Genomic DNA, 22446 nt, shown 5'->3' on the forward strand with positions numbered 1-22446 from the left:
GTGGGTAATGTATTTGGGTTCAAAGCCCTACGAGCTCTAAGAGAATTCCTTCTGCTTATTCTAAAACTTTTCAGAGCCCACCTCATGGAATCAAAGTTGAGAGCATAGTGACAAACTTTTTTATCCGCAATTTCTCATTTTTCAAAAAAATCGTGAGAAATTGAAAAAATTTCATAAATCTTACATTTTTTCGACAAAATCTCGGCAATAAAAAAATAAATTAAAAAATCTACAATTTATTTTTATAAGAAAATTATTAATAAAAATTATTTAAAAATAAAAATGCATGCTTTTTTTGTTATAAATAGCAATTTAAAACATAAATATCGCGTTTAAATAGCGGTATTTATGTTTTTTCATAAATCTCATGATATTTTGAAAATCTCGTGAGAAATTTTCGTTTTAAACTTTCAGGCAATTTCTTGTGATATTATCGTGAGATTTTCCATAAATCTCGCGATATTTTTCACTATGGTTGAGAGTGATAAATTGAACAAGTGTAATCGTTCCCTATTGTGATGTACTATTAAACCAAAATTAGGGTTATCGGCAAAGAACTATGGAGGAGCAGTTTATGAGTGTCTATGTGGTGGACTTGATTTTACAAAGGATGATGAGAACGCAACAGTTTATGGAAGCCAATCAATCAGTTTCAAGCGAAACTTAAATTAGTTAATGATTTTGGATAAAATAATTAGATCTTGTTGGGTCAAGTTATTTGTGGATCTCATGATCCTTAACCAATAATTTGATTAATTAATTATATCATTTGACCAATTCAATTGTAAATAGGCGAGGAAGAACGAGAATAATAAAATCTGCTCCCAGCCTGAATGACATTTGGATCTGGTGTAAGCTTATTTTGTTTGATATTGCATCTTCCTTTGTTTTTTAATCTTTATTCAAATAAATGTAAAATGGTGTTGGATCCTGGTTTGATCTCGGATTGGATCCAGAACATTCCAATTTCCTATTCACATTAGGGACCTGTTCTGCATATGCTAGCAGCTAGCTATTCCTCACTTTATGGATGATCCATAAGGAATTTTTCTTTTTATTTCCCCCCCCTTATAACTGTTCCTATTCATGTTGATGGACTCAATATTCCTTTATACCGGAACTGGATCCTATATGGAATACCCAGAACCACGTATATCTTGAATCCTAACCTGTTCAAACTAACAAGCCTAATGGATTGGGTCATCCTGTTCACTAGATAGTGATGAAAACAGTAACACAGGGGTTGATCTGGGTCAGGGTCGAACCTGATAGTTATGGATCATGATGTGACAATGGACTCCGGTAAGATTCCATGTAGGCTATCAATGGATCAGATATCGCACCCATTAGAATACGTTGAAAATGCCTATAAAACATACAATCAGATTTGGATTATTTTGGGTTGGAAAAAATGGGAGCCCAAACCCAAACCCGTATAATTTAAAGAGAGTTTAGAATATGCATTTTTTAGTTAAAAATTACATGGTAGGATATCTGATAAAAATCATGGTTCGAATCCAACCCGTTCCAATAATTTATGGTTCAGTAGTTTTATGCCTATGTTTGGAAACAATATGGACCCAACCCATTGACAGCCCTGAACTCCCATCTTGCCCCAAATTTATACACAATCAGATCAGTTTCAAATACTAAACCCAGGTTGATGCAAAGTGGGCGACGAAGTCAATCCACAATCTGAGATCCAAATGGATCTCAATGCATGGAAGCCTATATTGCAGTGGATGAGTCCAACTTGCGGGGTTCGTACAGGACAGTTTGGTTCTGTTAAGGGCTTAGCAAACTTTCAGTCACGGGAGCTGGAAGAAGAGTCCCAATAGACCCGGGACAGAGGTGAACACACAGGACAATTGTCGTATTTGAAGGAATTTTGTCCGAAACTTCATGGACAGGACATGCAGTCGCCTTTGAGAGGATTTTCAGACCCTCAGACGGCTGAGTTTGAAAAAACTCAAAACATGAAAGTTGTGCAAAATTGTCATATCTTTCTAACAAACCAAAGACTGGAATTTTTGGACAAAAACTCAGTGAGTTATGCTCAAAATAAGTGGATGTATTTTCTATTCTAAACTAACCGAGATACAGCCGAATTATGAAATGTCTAAAACATGAAAGTTGTCCCTTTGGTTGTGATCTTTTCGGAACATAAAAAATATTAGTAATCAGAGAATCCTTGACCAAGATACAAGCTAAACACTACACTTTGTCAGGAAATGAAATAAACAGTCAATCATGCATATCACATTCAGACAACAAAGTCTTTTTAACTATGTCTTGATGTAGATTCAGGAAAAATAATAAACACGAAAGTTGTAGAATTGGATGTTATCTTTACAACGAATCTAAGCACACACAAAATGAACTTATATCTAGGGAGATAAAGTCCAATTACCAGGATCTAAAATACAGAAACTCATAGCAAACAAAGAAGCACGTCTTTCTTTGAAAGACAAACAAGTTTCAGATAAGGTGCAAACACAATCCAACTTCTAACAGTGAGATTACATATTCAAGAAACTTCAACAACACACAACACTAGTTTCATAAAACAATTGGGGTTTAGCCAAATTGAGAGAGTTGAAAAAAGATTTGGTTCAAGCTATACGCACTCCCTTCAACTCCAATGGTCACAAGACAAGCAATAGAGCCTAAAAACTGCTATCAAGTCACACGCAACCCCCTTGGGTCACGATCCACCACAAAGATGTTCTCTGAAGAGCAATGGTGTACTTCATTCACACCTAGCACGATCTCACGAAGACGGAGGTCATTCCACTCGGCTCCTCCAAGTCCAGCTCAAACACCTCTCTACACCATTTTCATATTTTCTTCAAATTTTTTTCCCAAGATTAGCAAAAGACCCCTCACCAGTTTTTTTGTTGGGATTTAAGGGGCTAAAAAAAGAGCAAGACTCCTCATTGACCAAGTGAGAGGCAACCTCCCTTGAGGCTAATGAGGGAGTTCTTTTCAAATAAGCCCCAGCTTTCATTGTACTTCAAGTTGGCCCAATAACACAACACCCTTTTGAATTAATTGGATCAGCTGTGCGGCACCTCAATCACGCTAATGAGGATGAGCTGATATGACTGATCATAGGAAGCTTGAATATCATTGACCCAAGTCCATATTGGTCCAGCTCTAGGGCACCAATATGGATCCAGGTGGTGGTATTGGATCTTGTTATAAGATTCAATACTTAAACTGGATCTTTACACACATATTACTTTGGATTCAACATCAAAATTATAAAAAAAATAAAAATAAAACTACCCATTTACCTCGTACACCTTATAATGCCACAAAAAGATTTTACAGGATACTAGAACTATTCGAATCTGTAGAATCTGACACCTAAAAAATAAAAAGAAATAAAAAGAAATATCTAATATAATTCCTTAGTTTGACAAAATGAAATCGAAAATAAAAATGCAATTTCTAAAAAGGTAGAAGCAAAAATCTCAGAAATTGAAATACAACAATCATAATGGATTTTGTTTCTCGAAGATCCAATTGGACTCGAATAGTCCTGCATGTCATTGAATCTGTAAGTTATCGCATCTCGAATCGGGTTTGGTGAGTTGGATTTGAATCCAACTCATCTTTACTGATTTGATGATCCGGTACATCATGGGTCCAGGTCTATAACTGAGATTTGCATCATGCTAACACTTTCTCTTTGTTTTTTTAGGCTAAGCAAAAGGAAAACCAGGTCATGAACCCTCGTGGTCCTCCCCAATTATAGGAAGTACACCTAGCTTTGGCTTGCGCACAAGCACAAACACTGCAGTTCAAGCTTGGAATGGGGGATTATCACCGCCTTCCGCTCTTGCTTGCTGCCATGTCAGCAGACCTTGTGGATCAAGTCCTGCTAACTAGGGGTGGGCATCGAGCCGGCCAGTCGAGCTTTAAGTGCAGCCCAGTTCTTAATGGGCTCGAGTTTGAAGAGCGGCCCATGACCCAATCCATTAGCCCAATGGGCCAATGTGAAGCTGACTAGGGCAGGCTCAGCCCGACCCAAACCCAATTAATTAAGTAAATAATAAATAATTAACAAGTTCTCTTACCCAACTAATTATCCTTCTAGTTTTCATAAAATTAATGCAACTAATTAGGTAAATAATAATAGTTACTAGGTTACTATGCAATTAATTAATTATTTTAATTATTATATTATTAATAATTAATCAATAGCTCAAGCTCGTTGGGATATCCCAGTATCCTGCGGGTCGATCCAATCTCGACCCACGTATATAACACAAGGTTGTAAGTATAGTATTGATACATGTATCAGTCAGGCCCAATGTAACACCATATCGTAAATTTTTAATAAGAATTTATAATAAAATTAGCAAAAAAATTAAAAAATTAGATCAAATGAAACAATGATGAATTGCACAAAATACAACATAAAAATCACATATGAAACATTTATGTCTCTATGAGTTGTATAAGACCGAACATCAATTATCTCATAAGAACAATGCAAAAGATTAAATATCTTGCAAATAAGAGCATGCCCAAAATTCATACTTTCATATTACATAAACAAAAATATTATGGCAATAGTTGTGCTCGATTTTCAATCAGTTTTCACTCATTGCTTGAGTGCCTCAGGACATGCGAGATCATTTAATATCAATTTTATTTGAGGAGTATTTTTTCACAAATTGAGCGAGCTCAGGCATAAAATCTTGATCCAAACCAATGCATGCGGTCTGGGTCGGCTTCCACCCGTACTACTAAGACTTACCCACAAAACATATTGGACCCACCAGGTGGACCCTGGTTCAGTCTTTTGTCATTCTTAGATTAGTATTGACCCGTTGATACCCCTGTAACCCACCACATCATGAAAATGAAAGTGCAGTAGGATCGAGGCAACGAGCACTAGAGGGGGGGTGAATAGTGCTTTTAAATATCGTCTATGGAATTTTGACGGATTTTGCAATTCGCAAAGCAATCACACAAAGAACATAATAATTTATCCTGGTTCGGTCTTTCCCGACCTACATCCAGTCCTCAAGCAAAACCAGCTTGAGATTTTCACTATCAACCTTGTGTAACTAGAAGATCATACAGACCAAATCCGGTCTCACTTTTAGTAACACACCTACTGAAAGCAAACAACTCCTTTAAACCAAGGAGTCATTCTTTTTACAGAAAAATGAAATAAGTAACAACTTACAAACAACCTATGAGCCCTTCTTATGAATGCAATTGGCTTTTGAGGTTGTTGAAATACTCTACTCACGAATTCACTGTCTCTTAAAGGAATTTGAGTGAAAAACTAAAGTGAAAAATATCACGTGAGTGAGAAAATGAATATGAGTGAAAAGCAAAAAGTAATTGATTCAAATTGATTGAATTGCGGTGTTTTTTAGTGTAAAATGCACTCATATTTATAGTTGAAACATTTCATACGTTGAGGGTATGAAAGGGTGTCAAAACAGTCCATTTTGAATGATCAAAATGTTTGAAAAATGAAAAGACACGCATTTTTAAAAGTTTCAGGAAAAATGATAAAATTAGTCGATTGGAACAATAGTTAGTCGACTGATAATTAGCTATTAGTAGACTGACAGTTATCGTCAGTCGACTGATCTGTTTAGCGAGCCGTTTGAAAATCTAAATTTTTGAAACTTAGTCGACTAGAGAAAAAATTAGTCGACTGATAATATCATGAGTAGACTGAAAAACCTTTCAGTCGACTGCTGCTAAACTTTTCTTAAAATACATGTTATGTCCGATCGACTGATAAAGTCATTAGTCGACTAATTTGACAAAAATGATATTTTGTTTAGAAAATTTGGCGCGAAAGAATTAGTCAACTGGTGAGTCTATTGGTCGACTAATAAACACGAAAAATTAATAAAAGAGTTTTCTAAAAAGATTTTCATGAAGGGTTCTTTTAGAAAAGTTTTTTTAAAGACTTTTTAGGTGAAATGCAACCGAAATATGCACTTTAAGTAAGGCTCTTAGAAGAATATAAGATATTAAACAAAATTTTACATTTGCACATAAGTCTTCAAAGATCCTGCATCGAGTTCTTCAATGCTTGTCATATTTCTCCATTGCCTTAGCTGAAATGCAGTTGATTCACTTGCTCATCATCAAAACCTTGTACTTGAAGTATCATGTACGGCTTCATTGTCGTAACAGAAAACATTTCAAATGCGCATAGCAAGCAATGCATATGGCCAACTACCGCCTCCCCCCTTGAAAACAAAGCCTATGGCGCTAGAGTAGACCACACGCCTTTCTTTTGTTCCCATTCATTTAGTCAAAACTTAAATAAATAAATTAAAATAAAATAAAAAAGTTTATTGGATAAATAAATGGACAATAGAATAGGAAAATGAAAACCTACCCAATAAGAAACATTTATCAAATTTTTTGGCATTTTTTTAAAATTCTGATCTTACAGATGTGTTCAGCATGATTGATTTACTAGAAATCAACACTTGAACCATTCATTTTGTAAGAAAAAATGGTATTTGGAGCCTCGAAAATTTATGAAATTGCAGGCTGTTGATTTTTAAAACCTTGTAAAAACATATCCATGAATCATAATCAAATGCTTCAAGAACTGATTTCTATAAAAACAAACCCATAAGTCACATCTGTAAGGTCAAATTTTTAAAAAAATAAAAATTAGATAAATATTTCTTATTGAGTAGGTTTGGAAGGTTTTCTGTTGAGTAGGTTTCCATCTCCACAATAGAATATAGTGGAGTATTGTTTAAAGTAGCCATGTTCTGCACAAAAATGGCATGCACATTTTCTTGGTTTATCTGGTAGCTGCGACATGTGAATGTCACCAAGTTGATGAGACTTCACAAATTCGAAACCCATGTAGACCTCCCTTGCAAGAGGGCTGAAGCTAAGTGTACTCCTCCATGGACAGGAACCAAAGGCCTGCTAATGTGTGGTTAGTGATGGTTGAGTTTTCATTTGGCCTAGCAAAAAAAAACATGAGTAATTATAGGTAGGGGTGGGCATCAGGCCGGATTTTGGCCCTGTTTTTAACTAGCTCAGGTTTGAAGAGAAGCCCATGGCCCTACCCAGTGAAACGGGCCAGGTCCGGCCTGCCTCAATCTTAAAATGCATAAATGCTTGACCAAAATTATGGGTTAAGGAGAGAATAACAAGTTCCCATGCAACTAATTTCTAATTAGTACAACTAATTAAGTAAATAATAATAATTAACAAATAACAAGTTCTCATGCAACTAATTAGGTAAATAATAATAGTCATCCAAGTTACTATGTAATAGTTAATTTGTAAAAAAAAAATATTATTAAAAAATTAATAAATAACTCAGGCCCATCGGGCTGACCCGAGCCCAGTCCACGTATATAACGGGCCGGGTTTCGGCCTGGTATCTAACAGACCTGGGCCTAAAATCATGTCCCAAACCCAGCCCATGAAGGGCCAGGTCGGCTTGGCCCATCGAGCTGCCAGGTCGGTTGTCCACCCCAAATTATAGGTGGCTTCCTGCAAATAAATGATAAGGTAGGCCACTTTTGTAAATTTATTTTTTATTTTGTCACTGTTAGACAAAAGCTAAGTTGGAACTTTTTAGAATATTTGATATTTTTTTCAAGAAGAGGCATTTAGCAAAAAAGATAATTTATAGAACTGCAAAATCAATAGATTATGTGGCAAAAATATTTACAAACAAAATATTAAAGCATAGATAAACAAAAGCTTACTAAAAATAGTAAAATTCTTTTCTTTTCGTGACAACGCAAAAAAGCTAATAAAAGATAAGATGGCTGTGATTGTATACGTGTATTTGCCTAAAGATAGTAAATTATCCTCATCACAAATTTCCCAAAATATAAACAAATTAAAAATATCCACCAAACGACGAGCAGAGTATGCAAACACCCACCATCTTCCCATGCATTGGGAATTTTTATTCCCCATAAATTATATTAGAAAATAGAAAATATCATTTTCATCCTTGACAATTCTCGATATACCACACATATCCCTACACATTATCAAGGCACCAATTCCTCACTAAGAGTGAAACCTAGTGAACCCACATTGTTGAACTATTTCAATATTTGTAGTGGAAATCTTGACCGTACGAGACCAACTGGGCTCCAGTCTAGATAGTAGGTTGCTCCAAGTCCACGATCATCAAGGTCATCATCGAGCCTTATTGACGCTATGTAAGCTCAATAACTCTCTGACTGGTCAATCTAAATAATTAGAATGTTCACTATTTAAAAAAAAGAAAAAAGAAAAACTAGATTTAAATTCATCATCAAAAGGACCAAACCATGTGTTTGTGAAGACTTGGCACCGGCTCAAGGACTCATGTCCAAGCCCAAGGTCAACCCCAATTTAGCTTTTAGGGGCACACAAGTCATTATGAAAAAGAAGAGGATATAGCTGCCATTAATTGAATTCACAAGGACGGAAAAGACTATTTCTCAAGCCAACGCAGAATGGTAGATCCATCCCTGGCCGAGTGAGACTCGAGACCCACCTGATTTTCACGTCCGCGTTGACTTTGACTCCTAAAAAGACATAAAAACCCTTACAAATCTATAAAAAAACTACAAATTCCAATGCCCTTACAGGTCATTTTTGGAGTGGCAAACCCATTTCTATCTTTTTTTTTTTAAAGTACGGATGGGTCTTTTGGTAATTTAAAGAACCCGTTAACGGACAGCCGACGTGTTGGATTGCTCTCGTCATTATCCTTTATAATTTAATGCCTTTAAATTCCAACCCTCCTTCCCCACCCACCCTCCCTACCTTCCTCACTTTCTCTCTCTAAAAAATTCCTTGCAGTTTCTCTAAGCTTCCTTACAGTTTCTCTCTCTGCATTCCCTCTGTCTCTCTCTTCAGCCATTTCATTGGCTCTTGACAACCTCTGTTGCAGTATTTTTTCATCAACAGAGGAGGAATCTCTCTTTTGTTTTGGGGTTCTTTGGAGGTAATCCTGTTCAGGATTTCTGGATTTTTTTGCTTTTCTTTCCCTTGTTTTCTGTGGTTGATAAGTGTTTTCTGTTGTCTTTTATGGATTTTAGGGATTGGGTTTTTTATTTGGTAGCGTTTTTGTTTTGAACTTTTTGATGTCAGTCAGAAGATGGCTGAATGTTGAACAGATCTGGAGAGTTTGTTTAGCTTATAAATCTTTTTATGTTCTGGTTGGTTGAACTTGGAGCTCTCGAATAATGGGTTAATTCTTGTGCACAGTGTTTGACATGATGCTAGAAATGGGCATTGGTAGTTTTTTTTTCGTTGTTTTTTTGTATGGTGATAGGTGTTAGAGAGAGAGAGATGATGCTAGAAATGGAAATTCTTAATTTTTCATAATTTTTTGTTTTACATGCCGAGAGAGAGAGAGAGAGAGAGAGAGAGAGAGAGAGAGAATCAACTTTTTGTTTGGGGTCCATGATGGGTGATGCTGCGTTTCTTTTCTCTCTAATGGTTAAAGATGGGAATTCTTTTGGTTAGATTATTTGTCGGCCTGTAGATCTACAGGACAATGCATTTTGATTGTTGAAGTGCATGGCATGTGGTCCGATTTCTGAGAGGATTATGAAGAGAATAGCCTTTTTCTAGTTTCCTTTCTTTCAATTTGATATTTGGTATAAGTATTCTTTGGGGATTTGTTCTTTTTGTTATCTGAATTTATGGATGGAAAGGGTAAACCAGGCTTTTTTCTTTTTTCTGTGGATCTTCTGCTGGTCATCTTCCTCTGTTATTTTATTGGCTTTACGTCTGCAGTCTAATGCTATTTGATAGATAAATTCGTGGAATATATATGTGTTTCTTGCGTGGTACTTTTATAGCACATACCTTGCTGCACCACCTTTGCTTAATATTACTTGTATTTTGTCCCTTATTGTAATTTCACTGTGGAAAAAGGAACAGACATTAGCTTCATGTTTTTTATATGCAATTTACATCTACTTTATTTTTCTGATTGAATCATGGAATCCTGACTACGACAATCTTTTTCTTTTCTCTAATCTCTGGTATCCTTCTCTTATATCATGATACTCGTACATGTTCTTTATATCCAAGGCTCTTCTAAAACTTTCCTTTCTATGATTTGTAATTTATTGAGTATTCTCTTTGACTACAGTTGACTGTGCATAGATTGGCGTCATGGACGTTTCTGGGGGCTAATTTTGTTGTTTTAGGTGCTTGATTGGTAAGATATCAGTATTTCCTGCTTGTCATTTTTTCTAAAAGATTTGCATGAAGTTCTTTTAATATATGCTTTTAGTGAGGCTGTTTGATTAGAAATCCATAATCCTATTATTTGGTCATCATTTTTGTTTCTTTTGGTTGCATTCTGTGTTAGACAACGGTGAAATGTTTGGGAAAAGACACGGTTCACTCTGCTTGAAGCTTGATCACGCAGTTTACCAATCAATTGGAAGGAACTGCTATAAGGTCAGAATCTCTGGGATGGCATTTGAACCAGATTCTAAGAAGCCAGGAATTCTATCATTAACTTCCCGGAATATCATTCACTTTGCCAAATTTTCGAGGCCTTGGTCTTGCAGAATTCACATGGGTGATGGATACCATGAAACCTTGTGAACACTGTTTTTATTCTGACGACTTGAATTTCTTCATCTCTTGGATGGGGGATCATTTCACAGATATTAATTGCAAGTTTCTTTAGACCCATTTAATTTGGTTCCCTTTTGACTGGCTTCTCAAGATGATAGAAGTCATTCATCCACCTGTTCTAACAGACACTTGTGGAATGGGTGGGAAGAAAATATTGGTGAGGCCTGTAATGTGCTTGGAACCACTAACGCAGAATGACCCATGTTCATTTGAGATAACTATATCTCGCACTCAGGCATCAGCGGTCTATGAGCCTGTTTTGCCTGGTTTACCCGACGATGTTGCCGAGTACTGTCTTGGGCTTGTTCCCCGTCGTTACCTCCCAGTGGTTGGCCGTGTGTGCAAGAAATGGAGATCTTTGGTTCAGAGTAAGGAGTTTACCATTGTAAGAAGGCATGCCAACAAGTTAGAGGAATGGATCTATGTCCTCTGTAGCAACAAAGAAGGGAAAGGGAGCCATTGGGAGATTTTGAGTTATCCAGGGAGTGAGCATCAGCCTCTTCCTCCAATGCCTGGTCCTATGAAGGCTGCATTTGGAGTAGTAACACTTGATTCAAAGCTCTTGATTATGGCGGGTTATGTTGTGGATGGAGGACCCGAGACTGTCACTGCTGATGTTTATCAGTATGACTCCCGGCTTAACAGGTCTGTACATGTCCTCCAATTCTTCTTTTTCACAAGCTTAAAATTCTACAACTTATTGTCACACAATTGTAAATTTCCATATCATGCTCATATTCTTGTACTGGCTCGATTGAGTAATTGTGATAATGCATGTTAACTAATCAACCCTAGTTGCTTGGGTCAATTATATCACTTGCACAAAATAAGGCTAGGATTGAGATCAAAATCCCATAGCAACAGTTCTGTTTTTGAAATCAGTCTTTATTCTTCATGAATGATATATCTAATTCTCTGCTGTAATTTATTTTGACATAAGCATGATAATAAGTTCTAGATGTTTTGTTTTTGTTTCCCACGTCCATGTTGCTCAGTGAACTGCTTAATCATTGCATACCATAAGGCAGCTCTGCAACACGATCATTGGACTTAAACCTAGTGGGTTCTGGATGCTCGCATCTGGTTCTTGTTGCTAGGTTTAGCCTTCCTGAGCCACAACCTATGCATGTTAGAAGCTTTGTGTTATTCACGGAAGGAAGTGATTTGGGGCACCATCTACTTCTGTTGATAGAATTATTATGTCCTTTAGCATTCATGTTTACTCCAATTATTTTTTTTCTGGAGATAGTTGCAACCTCGATGTCTCCATACATTCTTAGCTGACAGAATATTGTTGGTTACAAACTTAAAATATTTCATGGTTGTAGCATATTTTAAAATATGCACTTTGTGTAGATTCTCATTTGTCATTCTTGTGAATGCAGATGGAGTACACTTGCAAAGATGAATGTCGCTCGCTATGATTTTGCATGCGCTGAAGTTGATGGTGTAGTTTATGTAGTTGGTGGATACGGTGCCGATGGGGAAAACCTTTCTAGTGCAGAAGTGTATGATCCAGATAAGAATGAGTGGACTTTGATAGAGAGCATGCGTCGTCCAAGGTGGGGCTGTTTCGCTTGTGGATTTGAAGGTAAACTCTATGTTATGGGTGGGCGATCAAGTTTTACAATTGGTAATTCGAGGTTTGTGGATGTCTACAATCCCAAGTGCCACTTGTGGTGCGAGATGAAGAGTGGGTGTGTCATGGTGACCGCACATGCTGTACTCAGGAAGCGGCTCTTTTGCATGGAGTGGAAGAACCAGAGGAAGTTGGCCATCTTTGATCCGGCTGACAACTCGTGGAAAATGGTTCCTGTGCCTGTGACAGGAAGTTCTTGTGTTGGATTTCGGTTTGGAATACTCGAGGGCAAGTTGCTGCTCTTCCCCATGGAGGAGGGACCTGGGTATCAGACATTGATGTATGATCCAGATGCTGCACCTGGCTCAGAGTGGAGGACATCTTCCCTCAGGCCACCTGGTTCATGTTTGTGCAGTGTGACTATCAAAGCCTGAAGGTGGGGAGTGTTGGTTCATGTGTGTTTGTACTCTCACCATGTTGTATTAGCCATAGAAAAAGTGGAACATTTCCTAGGACTCTTTTGGTGCTTTCAATTGCTAGGTGCTGCCTTGCTTTAAGGTTGTTAAATATTATTTATTTCTGACTTAAAACTAATGGCTGTGTTTGATTATGGGTACTTGATTTTGTGAACACATGCACACATGTGCACGCAAGCACACGCCCGCAAGCGCACATCACACATCAGTAACATGAAATTGTCTGTCTGAGCATCCATGCTTCTCTGTGGGTATGAATTACATTGCATAATCAGCATGCTTGCTCTTGTATCTCCATTTTCTTTCATAAATAAACAACCAATATCCAGATTTTGTTGGGGTTAGCGTGGGCTATAAATTTTGAAGGCTTCTTGTGCAACTGGGTCATGAAAGATGCATAAGTGATGCTCATATTCACTTTTTTTTTTCTAGAACCTGGTAGGTTTTCTTAAGAATTTCCAAGAATGGAAGTGATTCTCAATCTGTGTGAAGAACTAGAATTGTGTATTACCATTTTCACTTAACCATCCAATCAAGGATCAAATTTTTGTGTTCCCAACAATTGAAAATGCAGTATTTGCTTGTAGGCACATTATCCTTCTAACAGGATTCATGATGTTTCCTATTAAAATATTTCACCTCTGTTTCTTCCTTGAGAGCACTTCTTTGACGTTTTAGGTCACTGTCGAAATAACATGATCCATGGGCTGACTAAACCAAACATGTAGATCTCATACTTACCCTTGTCCGATGCTAAGAAACTCGCATTCCACTGTCAAACTTAGAGAAATACCAAGTAAAGCCTCCAAGCAGCGAACCTATCAGACCATGACAGACTTGGGAAGTCTTTCTAAAGGGGAGAAAACTGCCCAATGGCCATCTCCTTGCATCTTGAAACTTCCACATCCTAAAAGTGGTAAAAAACTGCCTGATGTGGACAAAAATGCTCGCCTTCTATCTTTCAAAAAAATCCAAAAGAAGCTAGCTTAAATCTTAATTGCCTTCATTTTGGTATTGAGAGAGAGAGAGAGAGAGGAAAAAGCTCTAAAATTCAGATAACCTGAATCAGCCGATACCGATTCTCAAGTGAATCGTTCTGAATCGATTAAAAAATATTCTGTGCCAATCAGAATGTGACATCTGCTAAAACTATTAAAATAATATTAAAAAGTAATTTTAAGTATTTTTATATTTATTAAAAAATAACAGGTTCAGGTTAGTATCGTATTGTATCGCTTTTCTGCTGATATGATATCAATCGGCCGATTCAGGCCCATTCTCACAGATACTGACAACATTGCCTTTAATCATACAGATTCTTGAATACACATTTCCAAACATCACATAAAGGAGCCCACAGCATCACTCATCCCTCCGGCACATAGAAACAATAATAAAACCAGCCATTGCCAATGTTTAGTATTGGGCTTTCTTTTCTTTTTTTTTCACTGTTTTTGTTTCTTTGTTTGTGGTGAAGCTAGGGATTTCACCCATGTAGTAGTAAGTTTAGATTAGCTCAGTAGCAGTGGAGAGAGAGAGAGAGAGAGAGACTAAGATGGTAAAAATTTCAGTAACCAAATTCTGATGTCTTGGTTTCAGAAGGCAGTGCCACTGAGCCTCGAGCGGTGGATCCGGTGCAAACACTTTGAGTGTGCTGTTGTACCCATCTATGGGATACAACTTATCAGTTGTGGGGGCCAACAGAAAATGAAAGGAGGATAACATGCAGCGGCACAATGAAGTGTGCAATGTGATTGCACTTGATCTGCCCTCTGGAGCCTCCACCTCAATTTCATACTGGATACTATTAGCTCTGTAGACAACTTCTCTGACATCCATTGTTAGAAGTTTGAGTGTATAATGACCATTTCATGTATTCTATTTTCTTTTGTTTGTTTGTTTTGTCATCATAGGCCTATCAATTCAAACAAAAAACCATCTTCACTCTCTTCTCTACTCTCATCACCATTCTCATTTTCTCTTCAATGCTACTGCGAAAAACTCGCTTTCAAACACAAATGAGGTTAGATGAGATCTCTCAAAACCTGGCTTTCAAACACCAGTGAGATTTCAAACAGCATTGTGCATGAGAACCCAGCCAAACACCAAGCAATGGGGTTCAGGTTTTATCATGTCAAGAAAATGGGATCCCCAAACCCGACGTATAATTTAGAAAACATTTAAGTTTTAAAATACACACATTTACTTAATATATACATGCAAAATACTAGGGATGGCAGTGGACTAGGGTGGGGGGTGGGGGTGGGGTACAAGGTCTCCACCCCTGCCCTATCTCAAAATCGTGACCTCTATCCCCGCACAGGTTTGGATTTCAACCTCCATCCTTGTTTCATGTCCTCAATCCCCGGGCCAAACTGGACGAGGTGGGGTGGGGCCTTGTTTCCCCTCGATCCTAATGCCAAAGTTATTGGCATTAGGGATGCAAATGGGTCGGATCCAAGATGAAGGTTTTGTGATTTTTGGTTGTTCCGACATAATCCAGATCCGACTCCCCCACGTACTTAGCGGTTCCGAATCCATTCAGTTTGCATTCCTGATTGGCATAAAACCCCAGGTCCCCCTTGCCCACCAAAGAATACATCCAGCCAGGGGCGTAGCTAGGATTCATGTGGGGGGGGGGGGCAAACAGGGGCGTAGCAAAAAAAAATTATTTGTGTGATAGTTGGGGGTTCGGGGGCAGCGCCCCCGAATTTTTTTTTTTTGAGATAAAATAAAAATGGCTACAATTATTAATAAAAATCTATTTCATATGGACAAATCAAACTATTTGCTGCAGTCAGGGCTGGGCTAAAAAATGGATAAAAATCTATTTCATATGGAATCAGGGCAGGGCTAGGACTGGGCTTTTAAAAAAAAAAAAAATTAACTGTTTGGGGGAGGCAGGACTGGGCCCCTGCATCCAGCTTCTGTGGTGCAGTAAAGGGCACTCAGCTTGGTAGCATGCACTAGTTGCCTCTACCAAATGAGTCCAGCACCTCGCGGGTTGTATAGTTTAGAACACTCACCCATTTTTAGGAAGTCTCATCCTATCAAACAATGGCTAACACTGTGAATAGAATTCCTTAGGACTTGAAAAACCCGGCCATGTTTGAAGGGCTCATATAGTATCGAACAGGTCTTAAAGTCTTGGTGAACTAAACCAACTAACCAAGTCCATGACCATTTTTTTCTGATGACAAGGAACCCTTGCCAAGGACTGGGTCACTTAATGGGCTCCCCTCGCCAAGGACTGGGTCACTTAATGGGCTCGCTTTCTTTTGAGGTAAACCTCGAGTGGGGACACGACCACCCAGACTTACATGCTCTAGCCACGAGAGTGCATGACCAAGTTCCAACTCAAATCTTTTTTTTTGGACAGCCAAGCTGGGGTTAGTCTGACCCCTAGTACTACCAGTTATACAAGTATACCATCGGGTTTTGAACCTGCAACGTCTCAACACAAGGTGATTACACCTGATCTGCGAGGATCTGTTAAGAAAGTGATTTAACATCTTCACTGTCCATTGCTTCATCCCACTAGGACCTAGTGGTCCTTGTGGACGGTGAGTAGTGGTGTCAACAGGTTGTGTTTGACCCAGACCCGACCAGTACCAAACCGTATAGGGTCAGGGTTTGGTGATAAATGAGAAGACCCGATTAGAATTTAGGTACAGCGGCACACTCAAAGTGTACAATGTGATTGCACCTGATCTGCGGGAGAGCAGATCACAAAGTGATTTAACATCTTCACTGTCCATTGCTTCATCCCACTAGGACCTAGTGGTCCTTGTGGACGGTGAGTAGTGGTGTCAACGGGTTGTGTTTGACCCAGACCCCACCAGTACCAAACCCTATAGGGTTAGGGTTTGGTGATAAATGAGAAGACCCGATTAGAATTTATGTCAGACCCAAAGGTTCTGATTAATACATGGAGTCCGGTATGGTTTGTGAAATTGTATACCAGTCCCAAGCCCAACTCGAGTTTCGATTAAGATCTCCAATTTTTCAATGTAAAAATAATAAAAAAAAATATTATTTTATCAGGTTTTGTTCATGTAATCATTATAGGATCCGGGTATGGTTCCTCTTATGGTGGGTCCTATTAGACTCGGGTCCAAACCCTGTACCATCATCTCAAATATGGTTTGAGTCTGGTTTCACCTGGGTCCAAACCAAATCCGACCCATTGACACCCTTAACGGTGAGGCAGATCACTTGATCTGCTCTCGATTTGTCGCCCCATCTTGAAGGGTTGTGTTGTGATGCCTTGTGAAATTGTGATCATGTGGCTTGCAATTATATGGTTACACCATGGGACCCATATGCCATTCGTTTTGCATATGGGTTTTTGGAGATCCGTTTTGGATGTTTCTTTATAGAAGAAGGAAAGTTAGAGAGAGGGGGTGAGACCTCACGTTCAGGTGCAGTATACGTAAATGAGACAAGCTTGAACAAGCAATCCAAATATATATAAAGAAATTAAATTATATATATATATATTACTTCACTTTTTTTTTTATGGTCATATTATGAACAAAGTAATACATATATAAAATCTAATTGCTATATAACTATTGATTCAATCTTATTCAAACTGGACTGCTTGTTTATTTGTACCTAATCTCAACCCTTGTTCAAGATCAGGTTCAACCCGTTTAGGCTCGGCTCAAGATCAGGTTCAACGAGTCTTGCCCACAACATCTGCAGCTAGGGGTGTCAACTGGCCTGCTTTACTGACTCTAACCAAACTAGGTCCGGATATGAAGATAAATATGACCTGATTAAGACTTGGGTTCGGACCCAAAGGTCAGATTAATACATGGACCCAGGTATAGTTTGTGAAATTTTACACCAGACTCGGATCCAACCCAAGTTTTAATTAAGACCCGCAATTTTTCAACATAAAAATGATAAAAAATATGGTTTTACCAAGTATAGTTTGGGTTTAGTTCATGTAGTTCTTATCAGGTCCAGGTATGGTTTTTCTTATAGTTGACCTGGTTAGACATGGGTCCGGACTCAACTCCATACTCGAAAATCTTATCCATGTCTAGTTCTTTGTAACAAATATCGAAGGATTTATAAAAATCTCACTGCAATATCATGAGAAATTGCCTGAAAGTTTAAAACAGCAATTTCTCACGAAATTTTCAAACCATAACAAATATCATAGTATTTACGGTTTTAGCATATTTTTATCAAGAAAACCCCAGAGATTTTTATTTTTAAATGTGTTTTATTTATATTTTCTCATAAAATTTATTTTGTTATATTTTTAAATTTTTTTATTGCTGAGATTTTGGCAAAAAAAATGCAAGATTTGTGAAAAAATCTCTGGGGTTTTCTGTTTTTAACCTTTGTCACTATGGTGTAGTTCCATCTGAGTCCGAACCAAACCCGATCCGTTGAGACCCCTTATCTGCAGGGCATGAAATTCAGGAAATTTAGTTACCACATTCCTATGTGAAACCGTTCCGTCTGTGCTTACGATTTGATGTGCTTGGATAGTACAATATTAGTTATTCTATCAACTCTCCCACTCCAGAACAGATCCAGTGATCGGCCCGAGTACTTTGTAAAGAACTTGGCCACACAACACAGAAAATCGCTCCGTGCTCTCTCTCTCTCTCTCTCTAAAGATCAGAAGGCACAGAAAGTAAGAAGAAATTTGCATATATTTTATGAAAAAGGAAAAGAACACACATTCACAGAGTACAGAGAGTACAGTAGGAAGCGAAAAAAAAAACAGAGGAAAAACAGAGGCGCTAGGGAGAGAGGTAGATTGAGAGTAGAAGAGGAGGACCAGGACGACGAAAGGATCCCCCAAATCCCTCCACCTCAGAAATCTTCATCTAACTTGAACACATGAGAGGATCCCCCGTCCCCGTTAACGCTGCCCATCACTGACGCCTTCTGGTAATCGCCCACCCTCTTCTCGAAGAAGTTGGTCTTTCCCTGCAGCGAGATGAGCTCCATCCAATCGAACGGGTTCTGAGCGTTGTAAGCTTTCGAGCACCCGAGCGCCAGCAGAAGCCGGTCCGCCACGAACTCGATGTACTGCGACATGAGCACCGCGTTCATCCCCACCAGCGCCACCGGCAGAGCATCGGAAACAAACTCGCATTCGATCTCGACGGCGTCGCGCACGATCTGATGGACCCTCGCCTCGTCGAGAGGGTGGCTGAGGAGGCCGTAGAGCAGGCAGGCGAAGTCGGTGTGCAGCCCCTCGTCCCGGGAGATGAGCTCGTTGGAGAAAGTGAGTCCCGGCATGAGCCCGCGCTTCTTGAGCCAGAAAATGGCGCAGAAGCTGCCGGAGAAGAAGATGCCCTCGACAGCGGCGAAGGCGACGATGCGCTCGGCGAAAGACTCCGTGCCCTCGATCCACCGGAGGGCCCAATTCGCCTTCTTGGCAACGCAGGGGACGGTGTCGATGGCACGGAAGAGGCGGTAGCGCTCGGCGGAGTCTCGGACGTAGGTCTGGAGGAGGAGCGAGTACATCTCGGAGTGGATGTTCTCGATGGCGATCTGGAAGCCGTAGAAGGCACGCGCCTCGGCGGCCTGGACCTCCTTCATGAAGCGGCCGGCTAGGTTCTCTAGGACGATGCCATCGGAGGCGGCGAAGAAGGCGAGGACGTGGGTGATGAAGTGGCGCTCGTCGGGGGTGAGAGATTCGTCCCAGTGGCGGAGGTCCTGGGAGAGGTCCACCTCCTCCGCCGTCCAGAAGGAGGCCTCGGCCTTCTTGTACATCTCCCATATCTGGGGATACTTGATCGGAAACATGCAGAAGCGCTCCGGGTTCGGCTGCAGCAGCGGCTCCTCTATCCTCCCCGGCATCTCCCCTCCTTCCTCTTCTTCTTCGTGCTCGGTGGTGGTAGTTCAGAGACAGAGATTAGAGAGAGAGTTGCAGAGCCAGGAAGACAAGAAGGGATGAGGTTACAGAAATTGGGTTTCTTCTAGAACAAAGAGTGAAGACGAAGAAGGGCAACAAGTTTACAGAGAGAGAGAGTGTTGGGGAAGACGAAGAAGGGAAACCAAATTTATAGAGAGATAGAGAGAGAGAGATGGCGGGAAAGTTCGAATTTAAAAAAAAAATGAGTCTTGCATAAGACGGTTCGAATTTTAATGGACGTAAAACCCCTCCACTCTCATTTCACTTTACGTGAACGTAATCCTCCACAGTTTGGTGCTAAATCAAAATGATGGTAGTTTCGTTATTTCGTGAATCATTTGAGGTAATTTAAATAAAAAAGTCTGAGCCATTTCACGATTAGGGTATTTTGGGAAATTTAGGGAAAGATTGCGAGGGAAGCCAGAGGGAAAAGCTTGCGAGGGAAGCCAACGCTCTTCCCTGCCTCCCTCCTTTTTTTTTTTGTTTTCAAAAATATTTTTCGGGGTTTGACCTTTTAATGACTAGCGGGTTTTGGGCTGTCACGGGTTTAAAAGTTAAGCCCTCCCCCAACATAGTATCCACATCATCATTATCATTTAAAATTTAGATCACTCAAAGTTGGTAACAAGCATTTGGATCCAGACTTAAAGTACCATAATCCGGACCATATATGCCCCCTTTGCACCCCCTAGTGGGGCACACTAAAGATATTAGGTTTTGCAAACCCCCTTAGGTATACAGATCTCTGACTTAATTAATTAGTCAAGGTGATCACTCTAATACATGGATCTTATATGGCTTCAGATCCAAGATCCAATGAATTCAAACGCACCCTTAATAGGGATGTCGACTGATTGGATTTTATTCCACATCAAACTGAATTCAATTCTGTTTTGGTTGCATTTGGTTATTGATAAGCCAAAACCATATCTGACTATAATCTGATATGGTTTTGATTTTTTGCAACTAAAACCAACAAATATCCGAATTTGATGTATACCCAAATCAATTTACATGTAAAAAATCAGATCTGGTACGGGAACTTAACCATCTGAATCTGAATCTAAATTTGAATCTGTTTAACCAACATGGGATTAGTCAAATATAGGGGTGGCAATCAGGTCGGGTTGGGGGGTTATGTCGGCGGGTTGGCAGGTCAGCATACCTCAACATGAACCCGACCTGTTTATTAAACGGGTCGGCTGTGGCAAACACGAACCCCGACCCATTTATTAAACGGGTAACCCGACATGACACGGTTAACCCGTTTAATAAATGGGTCAGGTCGGGTAAACGGGTTGGCGGGTTGGCGGGTTGGCGGGTTAGCGGGTCGGGTTGGCGGGTTGGGTTCGGGTAAACGGGTTGACCCGCCCGCCTAACCCGTTTATTAAATGGGTCAGCCGGGTTGGCGGGTTGGCATACCCCAAACATGAACCTGATTCGTTTAATAAACGGGTTAGGCGGGTCGACCCATTTATGACACTAACCCATTTAAGCCAAACCCGAACCCGCCTAAGAAGCGGGTTGGCCGGTGGTGTCAGATTTTGCCACCCCTAGTCAAATATGGTATTGGCTATATCGGATCCGAATCTGAACCGTTTACATCCCTGACCCTTAGTCATGACTAATGAGTGACATCCGTTCATTTCTAACGCTGCAGATATGGGCACAAGTTTGAAACCCATGGGTTGCATCCCTTGCCGCAAGGTCGAAACTGATTGTACTCTCCGGTGGGCATGAGGACCTTAAGGGTTTTACCAACCTGAGGTTGGTGGTGGGGTTTTTCCCTTGGAATATTGGGAAAAAAATAAAAAACAAAAACAAAAAAAAAAGGTGACACTCACAGGATTAGGGTGTACCAAATCTTAAAAATTTTCAGTTTGGCAATAAATAAGGAGATCCGATAAAGTATTGTGTTCAGACTTGTAGAATTCAATTAATACATGGAGCCAGGTATGATTCATGAAATTTCATAGCAGACCCGGGTCCGACCTTAGTTTCAAATTAATCTCTTTAAATTTTCAATGTAATAGTAGGGCAGTCAACGGTCGGATACCTGATCCATTAGGTTGTACCGAAACTAGCCCAAATAACAAATTATTAAGTTCAGGTTCAGGTTTTGCTAATGAAATCCCAAACCCAGATCCATATAATTTCATAAATTTACTTTTACTAAAAATGCATATAAAACACTCAGGTCTGGTTGCTACCTAGCAAAAACCTTAACCCGGACAGCATATTGCTCAGGTCGGGGTTGTGTCGACCTGAATATTATTCGGGCAGCAGTTTTTATGCCCATAGTCAGAAATTCAAGTTTGGGTCAGGTCAGGCACCCAATACAAACCCAGCCTATGCAAGAATATAAAAATTACAATTTTATTGGGTAAGGATCAGGTTCGGTTTATGCAATGTAATGGGGTCCAGATATCATTTTTTCTATGGTAAGTCATGTTAGACCCTGGTTCAGACCCAAAACCAGCTCCTTAAAGCTGGATTTGAATATAGACTCACCGAAGTGCAGTGAAGATCCGACCCGTCAACCAACTACCAAGGATGAACTCCCCACCAATTCATCTTGAAGGGCAACTGACACACTTGGGCCCTGACATGATCCTGTCTCCATGACAATATCACAGTTCAGCCAGCTTTTGAAAGTATTTGAATGTCTATGGTTTGGATCCTGAAATCCGGCACTATCCATTGAATTCAGATAATGCAAACACCGGGAGCCATTATTGAAATATTTAGCGTAAAATTTTCACTTATTTCTTTTTTCTTAATTTTTTTTTTTGAAAACATAACATAAGAATGTTAGTTCTTTAAAATTTATTTTCGAACACAAGTTTTCAAACTATGATCCAAATTTAAATGTCCAC

General features: G+C 39.5%; 2 protein-coding genes across 2 annotated transcripts; one reads left to right on the forward strand and one right to left on the reverse strand.

The window, feature by feature from the left end:
* The first annotated feature begins 8791 nt into the window (after positions 1 to 8791).
* Positions 8792 to 12795, forward strand: LOC149811495 (F-box/kelch-repeat protein At1g67480-like). The gene is made up of 4 exons (XM_089993312.1): positions 8792 to 8971; positions 10130 to 10198; positions 10352 to 11271; positions 12012 to 12795. The coding sequence occupies exons 3-4, from the start codon at positions 10718 to 10720 to the stop codon at positions 12637 to 12639; spliced, it is 1182 nt and encodes a 393-aa protein (XP_089849438.1). The 5' UTR covers positions 8792 to 8971; positions 10130 to 10198; positions 10352 to 10717; the 3' UTR covers positions 12640 to 12795.
* A 5724-nt stretch (positions 12796 to 18519) lies between these two features.
* Positions 18520 to 19515, reverse strand: LOC149811496 (ribonucleoside-diphosphate reductase small chain-like). The gene has a single exon (XM_089993717.1). It carries the CDS (start codon positions 19513 to 19515, stop codon positions 18520 to 18522), a length of 996 nt encoding a protein of 331 aa, XP_089849843.1.
* Positions 19516 to 22446: the final 2931 nt, after the last annotated feature.

The sequence above is a fragment of the Nuphar pumila genome, chromosome 17, assembly GCF_984573655.1.
Source record: "Nuphar pumila chromosome 17, dmNupPumi1.hap1.1, whole genome shotgun sequence".
In the NCBI taxonomy this organism is placed as follows: domain Eukaryota; kingdom Viridiplantae; phylum Streptophyta; class Magnoliopsida; order Nymphaeales; family Nymphaeaceae; genus Nuphar; species Nuphar pumila.

Excerpts from the sequence above, each read along its gene's own strand:
- LOC149811495 (XM_089993312.1), top strand. The coding sequence starts at position 10,718 with ATGATAGAAGTCATTCATCCACCTGTTCTAACAGACACTTGTGGAATG. Across the intron at positions 11,272-12,011 it reads TATGACTCCCGGCTTAACAG|ATGGAGTACACTTGCAAAGA; the intron begins GTCTGTACATGT and ends TTGTGAATGCAG.
- LOC149811496 (XM_089993717.1), bottom strand. The coding sequence starts at position 19,515 with ATGCCGGGGAGGATAGAGGAGCCGCTGCTGCAGCCGAACCCGGAGCGC.